This window comes from Chinchilla lanigera, unplaced genomic scaffold, assembly GCF_000276665.1.
Source record: "Chinchilla lanigera isolate Chin_1 unplaced genomic scaffold, ChiLan1.0 scaffold00170, whole genome shotgun sequence".
Classification (NCBI taxonomy): domain Eukaryota; kingdom Metazoa; phylum Chordata; class Mammalia; order Rodentia; family Chinchillidae; genus Chinchilla; species Chinchilla lanigera.
The window spans coordinates 1,594,951-1,606,821 of record NW_004955571.1 but is presented as its reverse complement, the minus strand read 5'-3'; the positions used below and the strand labels follow the sequence as shown (position 1 = coordinate 1,606,821).

General features: G+C 38.7%; 2 protein-coding genes across 2 annotated transcripts; both read left to right on the top strand.

Moving 5' to 3' along the window:
* Window positions 1-1,471: 1,471 nt before the first annotated feature.
* On the top strand, window positions 1,472-10,018 carry LOC102028698 (E3 ubiquitin-protein ligase RLIM-like). The gene is made up of 2 exons (XM_005413647.1): window positions 1,472-1,721; window positions 8,478-10,018. The coding sequence occupies exons 1-2, from the start codon at window positions 1,472-1,474 to the stop codon at window positions 10,016-10,018; spliced, it is 1,791 nt and encodes a 596-aa protein (XP_005413704.1).
* Window positions 10,019-10,718: 700 nt separating this feature from the next.
* Window positions 10,719-11,268, top strand: LOC102027359 (acyl-protein thioesterase 1-like). The gene is made up of 2 exons (XM_013509438.1): window positions 10,719-10,738; window positions 10,779-11,268. Exons 1-2 carry the CDS (start codon window positions 10,719-10,721, stop codon window positions 11,227-11,229), a joined length of 471 nt encoding a protein of 156 aa, XP_013364892.1. The 3' UTR covers window positions 11,230-11,268.
* Window positions 11,269-11,871: the final 603 nt, after the last annotated feature.

Below are 11,871 nucleotides of genomic sequence, written 5' to 3'. Positions count from 1 at the left end.
ACCTGTGAATATAATTGTGTTTAGTTTAGTTTGAATCCACTGATCCCCTTAAGGCGTCTCTCAACATGAGCACAAAGGCTGCTTTTGAAGTTAAAGCATGGCCCTATTTATTACTTGTGATGAATGATGTATTGGTATTACTACGTGTTTGCACTACCTAATGCTGACGTTGAATGTGGAAGGTTTGTACCTGCACAGAAATAGCTGAAATGGTTTCCTTCCCATTCCCCTGCAATCCCTCCTGTTCACTCCAACTCTTAGTCCCCTTCCCCTAAAGAAGCTCTATTTCATTATCATTTTTCCATTGATTTTTAACATCTCATTCCTTTTCTTTGCATCCCTCCTCCATTTTTTCTTCCCCTTCTCATTGGAAAAAAGGACAAAAAAACAAATCAACCGTACTTCCTGTTATCCATTCTTTCTTTGGCCTGAGGTTGCAGGTGGAGAAAGGGAACCCCTCTGCATGGGTAGTGAGGGTGGGAGGCAGCACACACCCCATGAAGTTCAGTAAGTCAATTCCTCTGAAAACAAAGAGGAGAAAGTTCCATTTGGATCCAGCGGTTGCCCTTGTGGGAATCTTCCCAAAGAGTTGAAGAAACCCTATTGCAATGCGTGCTCATTTTACAGCGGCAATATATAAAATTTGTGATTAGTCAATCCTGGAAACATCCTCTATATGCTCATCTACAGATATAAGTGTAAAAAATGTGCTATTTTTATACAGTGGGGAAGCATTCTGGTGTAAACAAGATGAACTTGAGGCACTTATAGGCAAATGAATGTCTGTGGAGGCTATCATGTGAAGAGACATTAATCAGGCACACAAACTTCAGTATCACAAGTGCTCAAAATAACTGAGAAAAACTGTAACTAAATAGATAGGTAAGGAGGTATGGCTTAAATAGCCATGGGGTGGCACCTTGCAGAACTTCATCTCTTCTAAGTGCTTGGCAATATGTGTTGTGTATTTTTGAAACAATTCTGGAGAGACGCGTTTTCATTTCTTCACTAAACTGCGACACTGAGTTGGAATTTCTGATCCTTCTGGCTACTAATGCCTGCATGATAGGATTACACATTTCCACCACGCAGTCTCTTCTCTGCTTTTGGTTTTGCTTGTTTGCTTGTTTGTTGTGTTTCTAGTCTTATTTTTGTTTTTACTTTTTACCCTGGATCAAGCTCAAGGACTTGCGCTTGTGCCACTGCACTACATCTGGGGCACTATGTCCAGGTTTTGAGTGAAATGTCATTTAAAAACCCCTTTGACTAGCTCACAATGTAGTATAAAGACACCTAGACAACGGGTCTGAGCACGTCCAGCATGAGGGGCGGGGCTAAAGCAGGGGACTGGCCAGTGGTGCAGTTGAAGGCGGCCTTTGGAGGAGGCTCAGGAATGGCAGCTAGGCAGACAGGGCAAGCAGAGAACACTGAGATCTAGTCGTGAATTTAACACTGTCTGAATGGTGATGCAATGTCTCATCCGTTCATCACAGCAGAAGTCTCGGACTCCAGCCTTGACGGTGTGCAGTCTGAGACCTCTCCCCCAAGTCGGGCCAAGCGCCTTCCTGGGGAAGCAGCTGACCGCGGATCAGCGAAGGAGCTGCCCGAAGAAGGCTACGGGTTTAGGAGGGATAACCAAGGCCCGGGAGTGAGAGGCCAAACGAAGGAAGTGGCGTTGCTGGAAAGACAACAACCTCCAGGGGACAGGCTGGGGGAGCCAGGTGAAAATTACATTTGATTTCACTTGAAGGGGGAAGGGAATGGGATGGATTGGTAACTTGCTAGTAATACAGGCAAGGATGATAGAAAAGTGACCCAAGTTAGGTTCACCCTCTTCAAGAGAGAACTATATTTTGGTCTGCTGTGAGAATATCGATGGTTTTTTTCCTGATTTCTATTGGCATAGTTTTACCTGGGAAATGAGAGAAATCGCATTGTAGTTGTCAGTTTTCCTCTAGTTGCACACAATTCCCAACACCTACAATGTCAAGGACAGAGATTTAATATGGTTTCCGGCTTTGAAGCATTCAGTACTTAGTCACCCGCTTGAAAGGCGACAGGAGAGACTCTCTTGTTGAATTATGTCTTTTTTTAGGAAGAGGAGACTTGCTTCTTTTCTTTCTAATTAAAACATTTTTGGAGAGAGAAATACGGATACCAATGCAATTTAAGAAACTGTGTCGCAATGTCTTGTTGACCTCTCGCAGAGTTTCCTCACATGGTCAAATCTTGCCAAAGTAGAGAAGAGTGTCACAAAGAGTATTTCCACTGTTGTACTCTTTGAAGAATGGGTCCAGGTAGTTTCACATACTAAATTGCTGCAGGTCAAAATCTTTGTGTTCTTTCCTTGGAGCACTTTAAACTGCTGCAGGATGTTTAGTGAGAGTCTCTTTCTCAGTCCTTACTCGGGTGCTTTGTGTTGCTTTCTGTTTCGTCCGTTTCATGAGAGGTCTGTGAGCTGTATGAAATTTTGGGAAGGTGCTGGTTTTTGTTTCATATCTCCATTGTTTTCCTTTTAGATATCAATTCAGTCTTGTCCCCTTTATTTTGCTCTGCTTATGTTTGGTGTATTTTGGGAATGTTTTTACCACTTACCTTACCGTTGAGATTTCTTTTCTTTGTCTGAGCTTTCCCTGAGGTGTGTGGGGTTGAGTTTCCCTGCTTGCAAAGTTTCCTGTTTTCTTTGGTGGACTCCCCGATTGAGGCCATTAGGAGCAGTTCCCTTCTTCCTTATGAATTCAATTGTGTGACATTTCTTGATATGTATTCATTAGTTAGAGTAAAGGTTTATCTTGGTGGTTGTTTCAGAGACATTTGAAAACTGTGCATTCTTCTGTTGCTTTCTCTGGTGATATATACATATACAATGTAGTTTGTCTTGTCTTTGCAGTGTTCCTATCTAGAAATTCTTTCAGTTCATTGTCGCATATGTAACTTCATAGTACTTTCTTCTCTCAAACAGTTGTGCTGGAAATAATTTGAGTCTCTGTTTGTTTTGTGTATGAAATTGTCAGTTTTTGATGCCTTTGTCTATATATATATATTTCTTTATTTGTTACCAGTGATATATACTGGTGGTGCTATTTGCTTTAGTTGATAATAATGTAGTAGTTCTTGATATATTTCATTAAGTTTTGTCTACATATTGTTTTGAATTTCTGTTTTGAATGTATTGAATTTGAAGTTGGTTTCATAACTATGGAATGAACTAGGAATATGTTTTTCCTGCCTTCATATCTATTTCTTTTTTTCTAAAATTCAGGTAGATTGGACAAGGAATGGCTGTCTTTTCATTCTTTGCTTTGTCCCTTTCTATTTTGATGTGTATATTTGTGTGTTCCTTTCCTATTTTATATTCCTGCATAGTTTGACTACTCATACACCCCTCATTTCCTTCTGATTCTCTCTTTGGTTTGAAGACAAGTTTTTGCTGGACTAGCTTTGCACTCCCTTTGTGACCCAGGCTGGCCTCAAACTCGTGTCAAACCTCCTGCCTCAAACTCCCAAGTGTTAGGATTGTAGGCGTGCACCAGCATACCTGGCAACTTCCTTGTTTTTATGTTCAACCCTCATTTTTTTTCCATTTTGTATTAGGACCTGTTGCAAGCCCTAATGTGTGGGTTCTTCTAAGTCGATAAGTACATGGATTAAGAGATCTTATTTGTTTTTATTCTTTTACTGCTTTCCTCTCCCCTACTGTCTCCCTGTTTAGATCCCTTCCCCATTTATAAAAGTTTAATCTCCATGAGCGGCATTTTTTTATGTTTTTAATCCTTGTTTTGTCACATAACAGAAGTTGTGCAATTTTTAATGTGCTATATTTGATTGAATTCACTTAATATGATGGTGTCAATTTGCATCATTTTTGGTACGAGCAACTCCAATTTGTCGTGCATATACCTGAGTGGTACTCTCTAATGTGTACATAGTACAATTTTTTGGGTATTTCTCTTTTCATGGACACATGAGCCATTTCAAACATTTAGCTCTTATGCGTTGTAGTGCTATAAACATATATTCAAGTATCACCACATATGTCTTTATCACTTTTCGGACGATACCTAGAAAGTTTGTAGCAGGCTAAAGTCAAATTTCTAGTTGCTGTGTTTTCTGTGTTTTGTATTTCCTTTTGAAGGTGTCACATGATATTTACTTGTTACTAGTGTCCCTGTTTATTGCAGTTCATATTGATCCTTATATACTCTCCTGGGATTGATGCTTCATGAATTTGAAGGAAGCATAGACATCATATTTCTCTTCAGGTTACTTTCCTGTTTCCATTATCAATACTGTTTTGAGTACTGTTGGTTTTGAATTGGTTTTGACCGCAACATACGATTTAGAAAACTTCAAAGAAAAATAGTATTTTCTCTTTTCATTGGCCAACTTTCTGCATTGTCCTTTGTGCTTTGAAATTTCATTTTGCAGTTTTTCATGGACTTCTTTACTTGTCCTCTAGTTACAGATTTCTCATGTGTTTTGAAGCACAAGATACTACTTGTGAAAATATTTTCATCCTTAAGTGTACATAATACACAGTGGTTTGCAGCTTGCGCTGGGTAACATTATAGCACAGTAGTCCTCCATTTTACTGTATTTAGCAAATTTCCACAGCCATTTTTCTGTTGATGGATACGTAGACTGTAAACAAACCTTAGCTCTTTTAAATAGTGATATTATAAACAGAGTATGCATGTATCACTGTAGTGGTCTTATAACTTTAAATCTTTGTGGCAGATGCCAAATATGGGAATTTCTAAATGTCTCCCTGTCCGTTTACCTCTGTCTCTGTCTCTCTCTCTCTGTCTTCTCTGTCTTTGCTCTATCTCTCTACTCTCTCTCTCTGTGCTCTGTCTCATCATTTAGTCCCTCAGTCTCCTTCTCCTCTCCTTTTTCCTTGACGTTTGACCTTCTCCTCTCTGTCCTTGTTTCCCTCTCTTTTTGCTTTCTGTTTTACTTCTTTCCATTTTTGTTTCCATGTATTTATTGTTGCTTCCTTTTCTCTGGCACTGTGGCAAGATCTTAAAGTATAGCAGTGTGTCTAATGGACAAAGATTCTTATTTATGCACGTGTTGCACACAGGGCAATGTGAGATATAGTTAATAAGGTATTGGAGGAATAATTTCAACAGATTCAATAAGGTATTGAAAGGAAAAATATCGTTGTTACTCTTTAAATCTGAATAAAAATTCTAAATTAAATCTCACATTTCTAAAGAAAGTGTCTGTTTCATGTAGTCAGTATAATACACAGATTTTGTTTGCACTCTTATCATCACTTTTTGATTAGTATATGATTGCATGCATAATGATTCCATTCATCATGGGAATTTATTCCTGTATTTAATAGATTTTAATTCCTTTTTCCCCTATTCCTCTCCCATTCCTTCTCCTCTCCTGCTTTTCACATTGCTCTGCATCCTCTTTTCCAAAAGCTTTGTTTCCAGTTTTTCCTTTCATTTGCTTTATGCAATCCTGTTTTCGTTCTTTCCCTCCCTGCTACACCTCCATTGCTCCTCATCTATTTTAAACAGGTTCTTCTCCTCTCAGTATGTGTCCTCCATTTTGCAAACTGTTTATCCTTTGGGTTTCTCACAAAGAGAAATGGTGGGATATTTCACCTCGTGTGTCTGATTTATTTCACTAAATTTATTGTCTCACAATGATATCCTTTCCCCAAGAATGTCTCAAGTGTAGACCTTATGGCAGAGTAGTAATTCGTTGTGCATAAATACCACATTTTCTTTATGCATTCCTCCCTTGATGGGTATATGGACTGTTTCCAAGGTTTAGCTCTTAGGAATTTTGCTATTGTAAACGTGGGTCTTCCTGTGTCACTGTGGTATGATAGCTTTAACTCTTTTGGATCAGTTCCTAGAAAGGAAATAGCTTTGTTGAATGGGTCCTTCAGTTTTACTTCTTTGAATAATGTCCATCATGATTTCCACAGTGGTTGTACCCATTTCCATTCCCCCCAGCAACTGAGAGGGGTTCCTTTTTTCCATCATTCCTGCCTGAATTTATTACTCATTTATTATTTGATGCCACCCATTCTTTGTCCAGTGAAGTGGAATGTCAGTATTTTTAATTTGCATTTCTTCAGTGATCAGTGATACTGAATTTTTTTTTATATGTTGATTTCCTGTTTGTGTTTCTGCAGCTGAGAAGTGTTTATTCATTTGAGATGCCCTTTTTGGATTGGATTTTTCAATCAGTATGTTTTGTTTTTTACTTTTTAATTTATTCTATGTAATATTTCTCTGCATAAGGTGAACTGGTTAAAGTTTTTTTTCCATTCTGTGAGTTGTCTCTTCATTGTGTTGGTAATTTCTTTTCTTTTTGTTAGAAAAGGTTTTGATTTGATGTGATCTGAGGTGTTTCTTCTTTGTAATATTTTCCATGCAATGCTTATTTTGATTATGATATATTGACCATAACCTACATCTTCTGTGTTTTACCTATACTATCTTCCAACAGAGTGTTTCTGTTTAAGTATTAAAACCTTTGGTTCATTTCAATTTTAGTACAGTTCATGATTAGAGAAATGTTTCTACTTTTAATCTTCATCATGAGGAAAAGCAATTTCACAGCACCAGAATTAAAGGCACTATTTTTTTTCAATGAAGACTTGTGCCCTTTCTATCAAAGGTAATGTATGTGCACGTGGTGGGAGCTGTTTCTGCTTCTTCTATTCTATTCCATTGGATGTAAGTTTTGTTTTGTTTTGCTTTGCTTTTCTCTGTTTTGTTTTTCATATTACCATGCTGTTTTGATCCTGGTAATTTTGTAGTATGATTTTGCATCAGGGACTGTGGTGCCCCATGACTTTCCATTGTTTCCCAGAATTGCTTTTCGTCTTCTAGGTCTCTTTTGGTTTCATAGGACTTTTCAGATTTTTGTAATTCTATCATCAATGCTGTTAGTTTTTTAATTGAGATTGCTTTATATCATTGTAACGGTTTTGAAAGTATACCTATTTCTCCTATATTAGTTCTTATTATCCGATAAAAAGAAATAACTTTCCATTTTCTGCTATCTTCTTGGATCTCCTTTTGCAGAGCAGCACATCTTTTTATATATAAAGGTCTTTCGCTGCCAGCATTAGACGTATTCTTAAGTGTTTTATCCTTATTTATGCTATTGAAAACACAGGAATTTTAAAAGGGCTATTCATAAATCCATTGGACCCTGGAAACTTGCTAGAGTTCCATTCCTAGAGTATGCACAAACTTTAAAAAAGTACATATTTTAGATATGGTCACCAAAATGCCTACAGGAGCTTATGTTTAGTGTCTCCAAGGATGTGATCCATAGGTTCCTGCCATTAGGCCTGCTACAATTCACAGTTCAAAGAGTTTATAGTCTCTCTCTTCTTCTAGGGGAGAGGTCTTTGTGGATACTAGGTTTGGAGTGGTGGGTAGGATGCTGCCAAAGCTCAGTGTTCCCCAGTGTTTGGAACTATATTGCAGGATCTTCCAAATTGCATGGTGCTAACTCTCCTTTTATCCATTTGCAATGTATTCCTTTCCTGGGGCCTTAAATACAATTTACTGCAATCCTGGATTTCCTTGTCACTGTGGGAGGGTGAGTATTTAGAGACTCTGTTCTAGGAGTCTGCACTCTACAGTGCTGTCTCCTTCCCTCATGCTACTTGAGCTCTGCTAGGATGGTGCTCCCTCAGTAAAGGGTTTCCAGGGTGGTGCTGCCCATGGCAAATCTGCTTTGCTGTTTCAACAACTGAGATATTTGTGTTCCATGCAGAGAATTTATCTTTCAAATTGCTTTTGCATTTCTGGTTATGATTGCCTCCCCCATTTCAAAATACCTGCACTTTTTGTGTGACTCTTATCTGAATATATCCAATGAACCTCTTCTACTCAGCCCTATTGGAATCCTAGTTCTCTGATTTGAATCACAGAGATCTTGTATACATTTGCCAGTGTCTATATGAGTTCTCTATTGTAAAGCACTCCTCTGTAGTATCAAAGCAATCAGTCAAAAACCTACAAGCATTGTTGTAGACTAATGAGGATTGGATAATGATATACAGTATTTTGAACTATAATACTAGCAAGGATACTGTGAGGCTAACATGTTCAGTTGTATTATTGTTTGCAGAGTGGACTGAAAGAAATATCTTTTGTTGTGCCCTACACAGTGGTACGTGAGACTCTGTAGATGACAAAATATTCAAAATAGAGGTTTTTTATAATTCTATTTTTAAATCAATGAATTTATCAAGGAGGAGCTCTGTTTTTTCAAATGGAATTGAAGGTATCATGTCTTTACTTACAAATTTGGACAGTGTTCTTGAGGAAAGTGTTAACTATCTAAGTGTAAAATACACTGAAAAAAATCACATCTTTGAGTATTCACCCTTTTCTAATGTTTTTTGAAAACAGGTTACAGAGTAGTGTTTTAGAATGTTTTTAATTTTCTTACATCTTTTCTGACCTCCTTCTGTTTTGTGGTGACAGGTGCAGAGGGGTCTGCAGATGACCATTTTGAAACAGGGAACTTTACCTGTTTTGAGCACACTGAATATATGACAGAGAGTGAGCGAAGATATTATCCACCTTGGATATCAGGAAATCAGAGCAATTCAAGCAGTCGAGATTCCAGGAGACGAAACTCAGGTCAAGAACATTTGTCATTTCCAAGAGGACTCAGAGAACATGTGGAAACTACACAGTCTAACTTGATGTTTGCAACTTCCTCTACATCCCAAGAAACTACAACTGAAACACTAGTGGAAGAGGCTTCTAGCAGATCTCAAAGGTTAAGACACAGGAGACAGAGAAATCGCACAGCTAGAAGAAGAGCTGAACGAGGTTCAAATTCAAATATATCAAGTGAACATGTAGTGCAATTTCATGATAGCATATCACCTGAGGCTTTTGACCAGTTGTTGGTAAGTGAGACTGAGACATTCTCCAGAAATGAGCCACATGAGGTATTCAGACAAGAGAGAAGCAGACCTGTGCTACCAAGGAGAGATAATTTTGCAGCTTTTGGACGAAGCAGTAATTTCCAAGGTGAATATTCTCCACACACAACTGGAAACAGGGAGTCTGGACATTTGCAAAGAACACGTACAATCAGAGTTCCTGAACTTCAAATAACAATTTTTCCTAGAGTAGATCCTCCAAGTGATGACACAGGTAGTATAATTCCATTCATACCCAACACAGTATACAATAGTGACACTGTCGGCGGTGTTCTCGAAGAGATCAGAAATGTATTTCCACATGCTGAAGAGGCAGGTGTAACAAGTCATGTCGGTGCCCTCAGAATACCTGCTTTCAGAAATTCAAATACTAGTTTACAAGGCACAAGTTCTACTGCAAGCCCTGGAAGAACATTAGAGCAGACAATGACAGCATCTAGTGGATCTAGTACCCTGATGGACACTGATAGCGATGTGCAGTGTAGTGGCCCACCTCAAAACATGCACAGGGCAGAGTCCCAGCATAGAAGAGATGGTTCTAATTTAAATCGCAGGTTTGAACCTCATCATGGTGCAACAACCACTTGCAATCCAAGCTCCAGCTGCACTCCTGGGCCTAGTAATCACGCTATGTTCAGTGCCAGGTCTCATAATGAAAATCCAGAAATTGCCTCAGAGATGTTTGAAGGCATTAATGAAAGACGTGCACCAGTAGGCTCACGATCACAGCCCAGACAAGGTCATCATACACACTCAGAAATACTTAATGAACTTGAAGCCTGGCAGCTCTTAGGTGAGCCATTCTTTCTAGATTTAAGTATGTTTCTCCTTCTTCCTGGACTCACACAGGAAGTGATTGGTAACTTGCCAGTAAGAATATTTGGCAAAACGGAAGCTGAGAAGTCCTGCAGTGTTTGCCTTTCAGAATACAAAGAAGGTAGTGAGATCCGCACACTGCCATGTTTCCACGAGTATCATGTTCACTGCATTGATCCTTGGCTGTTGAATAATTCCACCTGTCCTGTGTGTCGCACAGAAGTGACAGGTGCTAATGATAGAGAAAATTCTTAAGTTGTGTCCACTCAGTGATATCACCTTACAGTGATGGACAAACAGAAACCATGTTTTCCATCTACTTTTGAAGTGATGCATATATACAAAGTGACAACTCGAACCAAATAACTTGATTAAGATCAAATTATGTACACCAGGTTCTCTTGCCCAATAAAGGGGATATCGCAAAAAATATGTCTTACTTGACTTTGAATAGCAGTTCAACGTTCCAGCAGGTCACTGTATTTCAGTAGAAATTTGTTAATTATACTGGGTGGGAATGCTCCTGATCTAATGAAAAGTTTAGCATTTTCTGTCCATTGTCAGGGGGCTTTCCTGCTTTAGGTACATCGCGGCCTGGCAGCAGTGTGAGATAGAGGAATCTGCTCAATTCGTAGCAGCTGAGAATCAACAGATGGTGCGGCTGGAGTCCTAATAGTTCTTCAGGCATATATGTCCACTAACAATTTTCATCCAGTGGGCCCTACATAGTAGGTTGGCTATCATACTGTATTATAAACATTTGTGGAGTGTTTCAAGTGGGAGAGGGGAGGCCCCGGACTAGCCACTGGCATGTCTTTGGTCAGCAGGGTAGCCTGAGCTCCTTTTTGCTTCCCATGTGCTGTCAGCTTGGCCCATGGATGCGCCACAATAACATGTCTGCTCCCATGCCAGCCATCGTTACTTTCCTTCATGGGTTGGGAGATTCTGGGCATGCATGGGCAGAAGCCTTTGCAGGTATCAGAATGTCACATATCAAATATGTCTGCCCACACGTGTCTGTTATGCCTTTACCATTAATTAGGAACATGACTCTGCCTTCTTGGTTTCATGTTATTGGGCTTTCACCAGATTATCAGGAAGACGAAGGTAGAAGTACATGGGCAGCAGAAAATGTAAAAGCTTTAATAGATCAAGAGGTTGAGAATGGCATTTCTTCTAACAGACTTATTTTGGGAGAAGTTTCTCAGGGAGGAGCCTTATCTTTATACTCTGCTTTGACCACTCAGCAGAAACTGATGGGTGTCACCACACTTAGTTGCTGGCTTCCTCTTTGGGCTTCATTGCTACAGGTTCCTAATAGTGGTATTAACAAAGATATTTCTATTCTGAAGGGCCATGGAGATTGTGACCCTTTAATTCCCCTAATATTTGCTTCCTTTACTGTTGAAAAACAAAAATCGTTGGTAAATCCAGCCAGTGTAACCTTCCAAATCGTGAAGGCATGATGCATAGTTCATGCCAACAGGAAATGATGGATGTCAAACAATTCATTGATAACCTCCTACCTTTAGTTGATTGAGATCTTTAAGAAGCATTGTGAAGAAGTATGCCAGCAGCATTGTAGTAGAGGTTACACTTTTTCCCAAGCCCAATACTAAAACTTCTAATGTTGACAATGTTAAAATGCTTTGCAAAAACATATCACTGTTATGTAACTTAAAACGTTTCCTTGTGGCAAATTTATGATCTTTTAAATTTCTCTACCTGTGTTTGTATAAGGTGAACCAGAATATATTAGTATTAAAATAAGTGAGGCAGCTAGGTTAATTTTCTCAAATATAATTCGGGAAAATAAAAAAAATACTGCAACTAAATTGCTTTATTACATCATTTGAAAATGAGGAGTATAGTAATGAACAGTTGTTCTGGTAAAGTGAACAGTTTTGGTAGAAATGATGTATACATGCTGTGAATTAGTCTGTGAATGTATTTCGGAGTGTCTTAGTTACCATGCAGCTTTTGTTTTTTTCTGTATGTGTTCATTATACATAATTACTGTAATCTATAAGAGTTAAATATTACTATATTATTCTTGATAATAGGGATAATGCTTTTGTCAGTCAAGACTAACATTGCTCTCTTCATTT

What these genes read in the sequence shown, in the direction of transcription:
- LOC102028698 (XM_005413647.1), top strand. Translation starts at nt 1,472, where the DNA reads ATGTCTCATCCGTTCATCACAGCAGAAGTCTCGGACTCCAGCCTTGAC. An exon ending in GGACAGGCTGGGGGAGCCAG is followed by an intron (nt 1,722 to 8,477) that starts GTGAAAATTACA and finishes TTGTGGTGACAG; the next exon opens with GTGCAGAGGGGTCTGCAGAT.
- LOC102027359 (XM_013509438.1), top strand. Translation starts at nt 10,719, where the DNA reads ATGGGCAGAAGCCTTTGCAG. An exon ending in ATGGGCAGAAGCCTTTGCAG is followed by an intron (nt 10,739 to 10,778) that starts GTATCAGAATGT and finishes CTGCCCACACGT; the next exon opens with GTCTGTTATGCCTTTACCAT.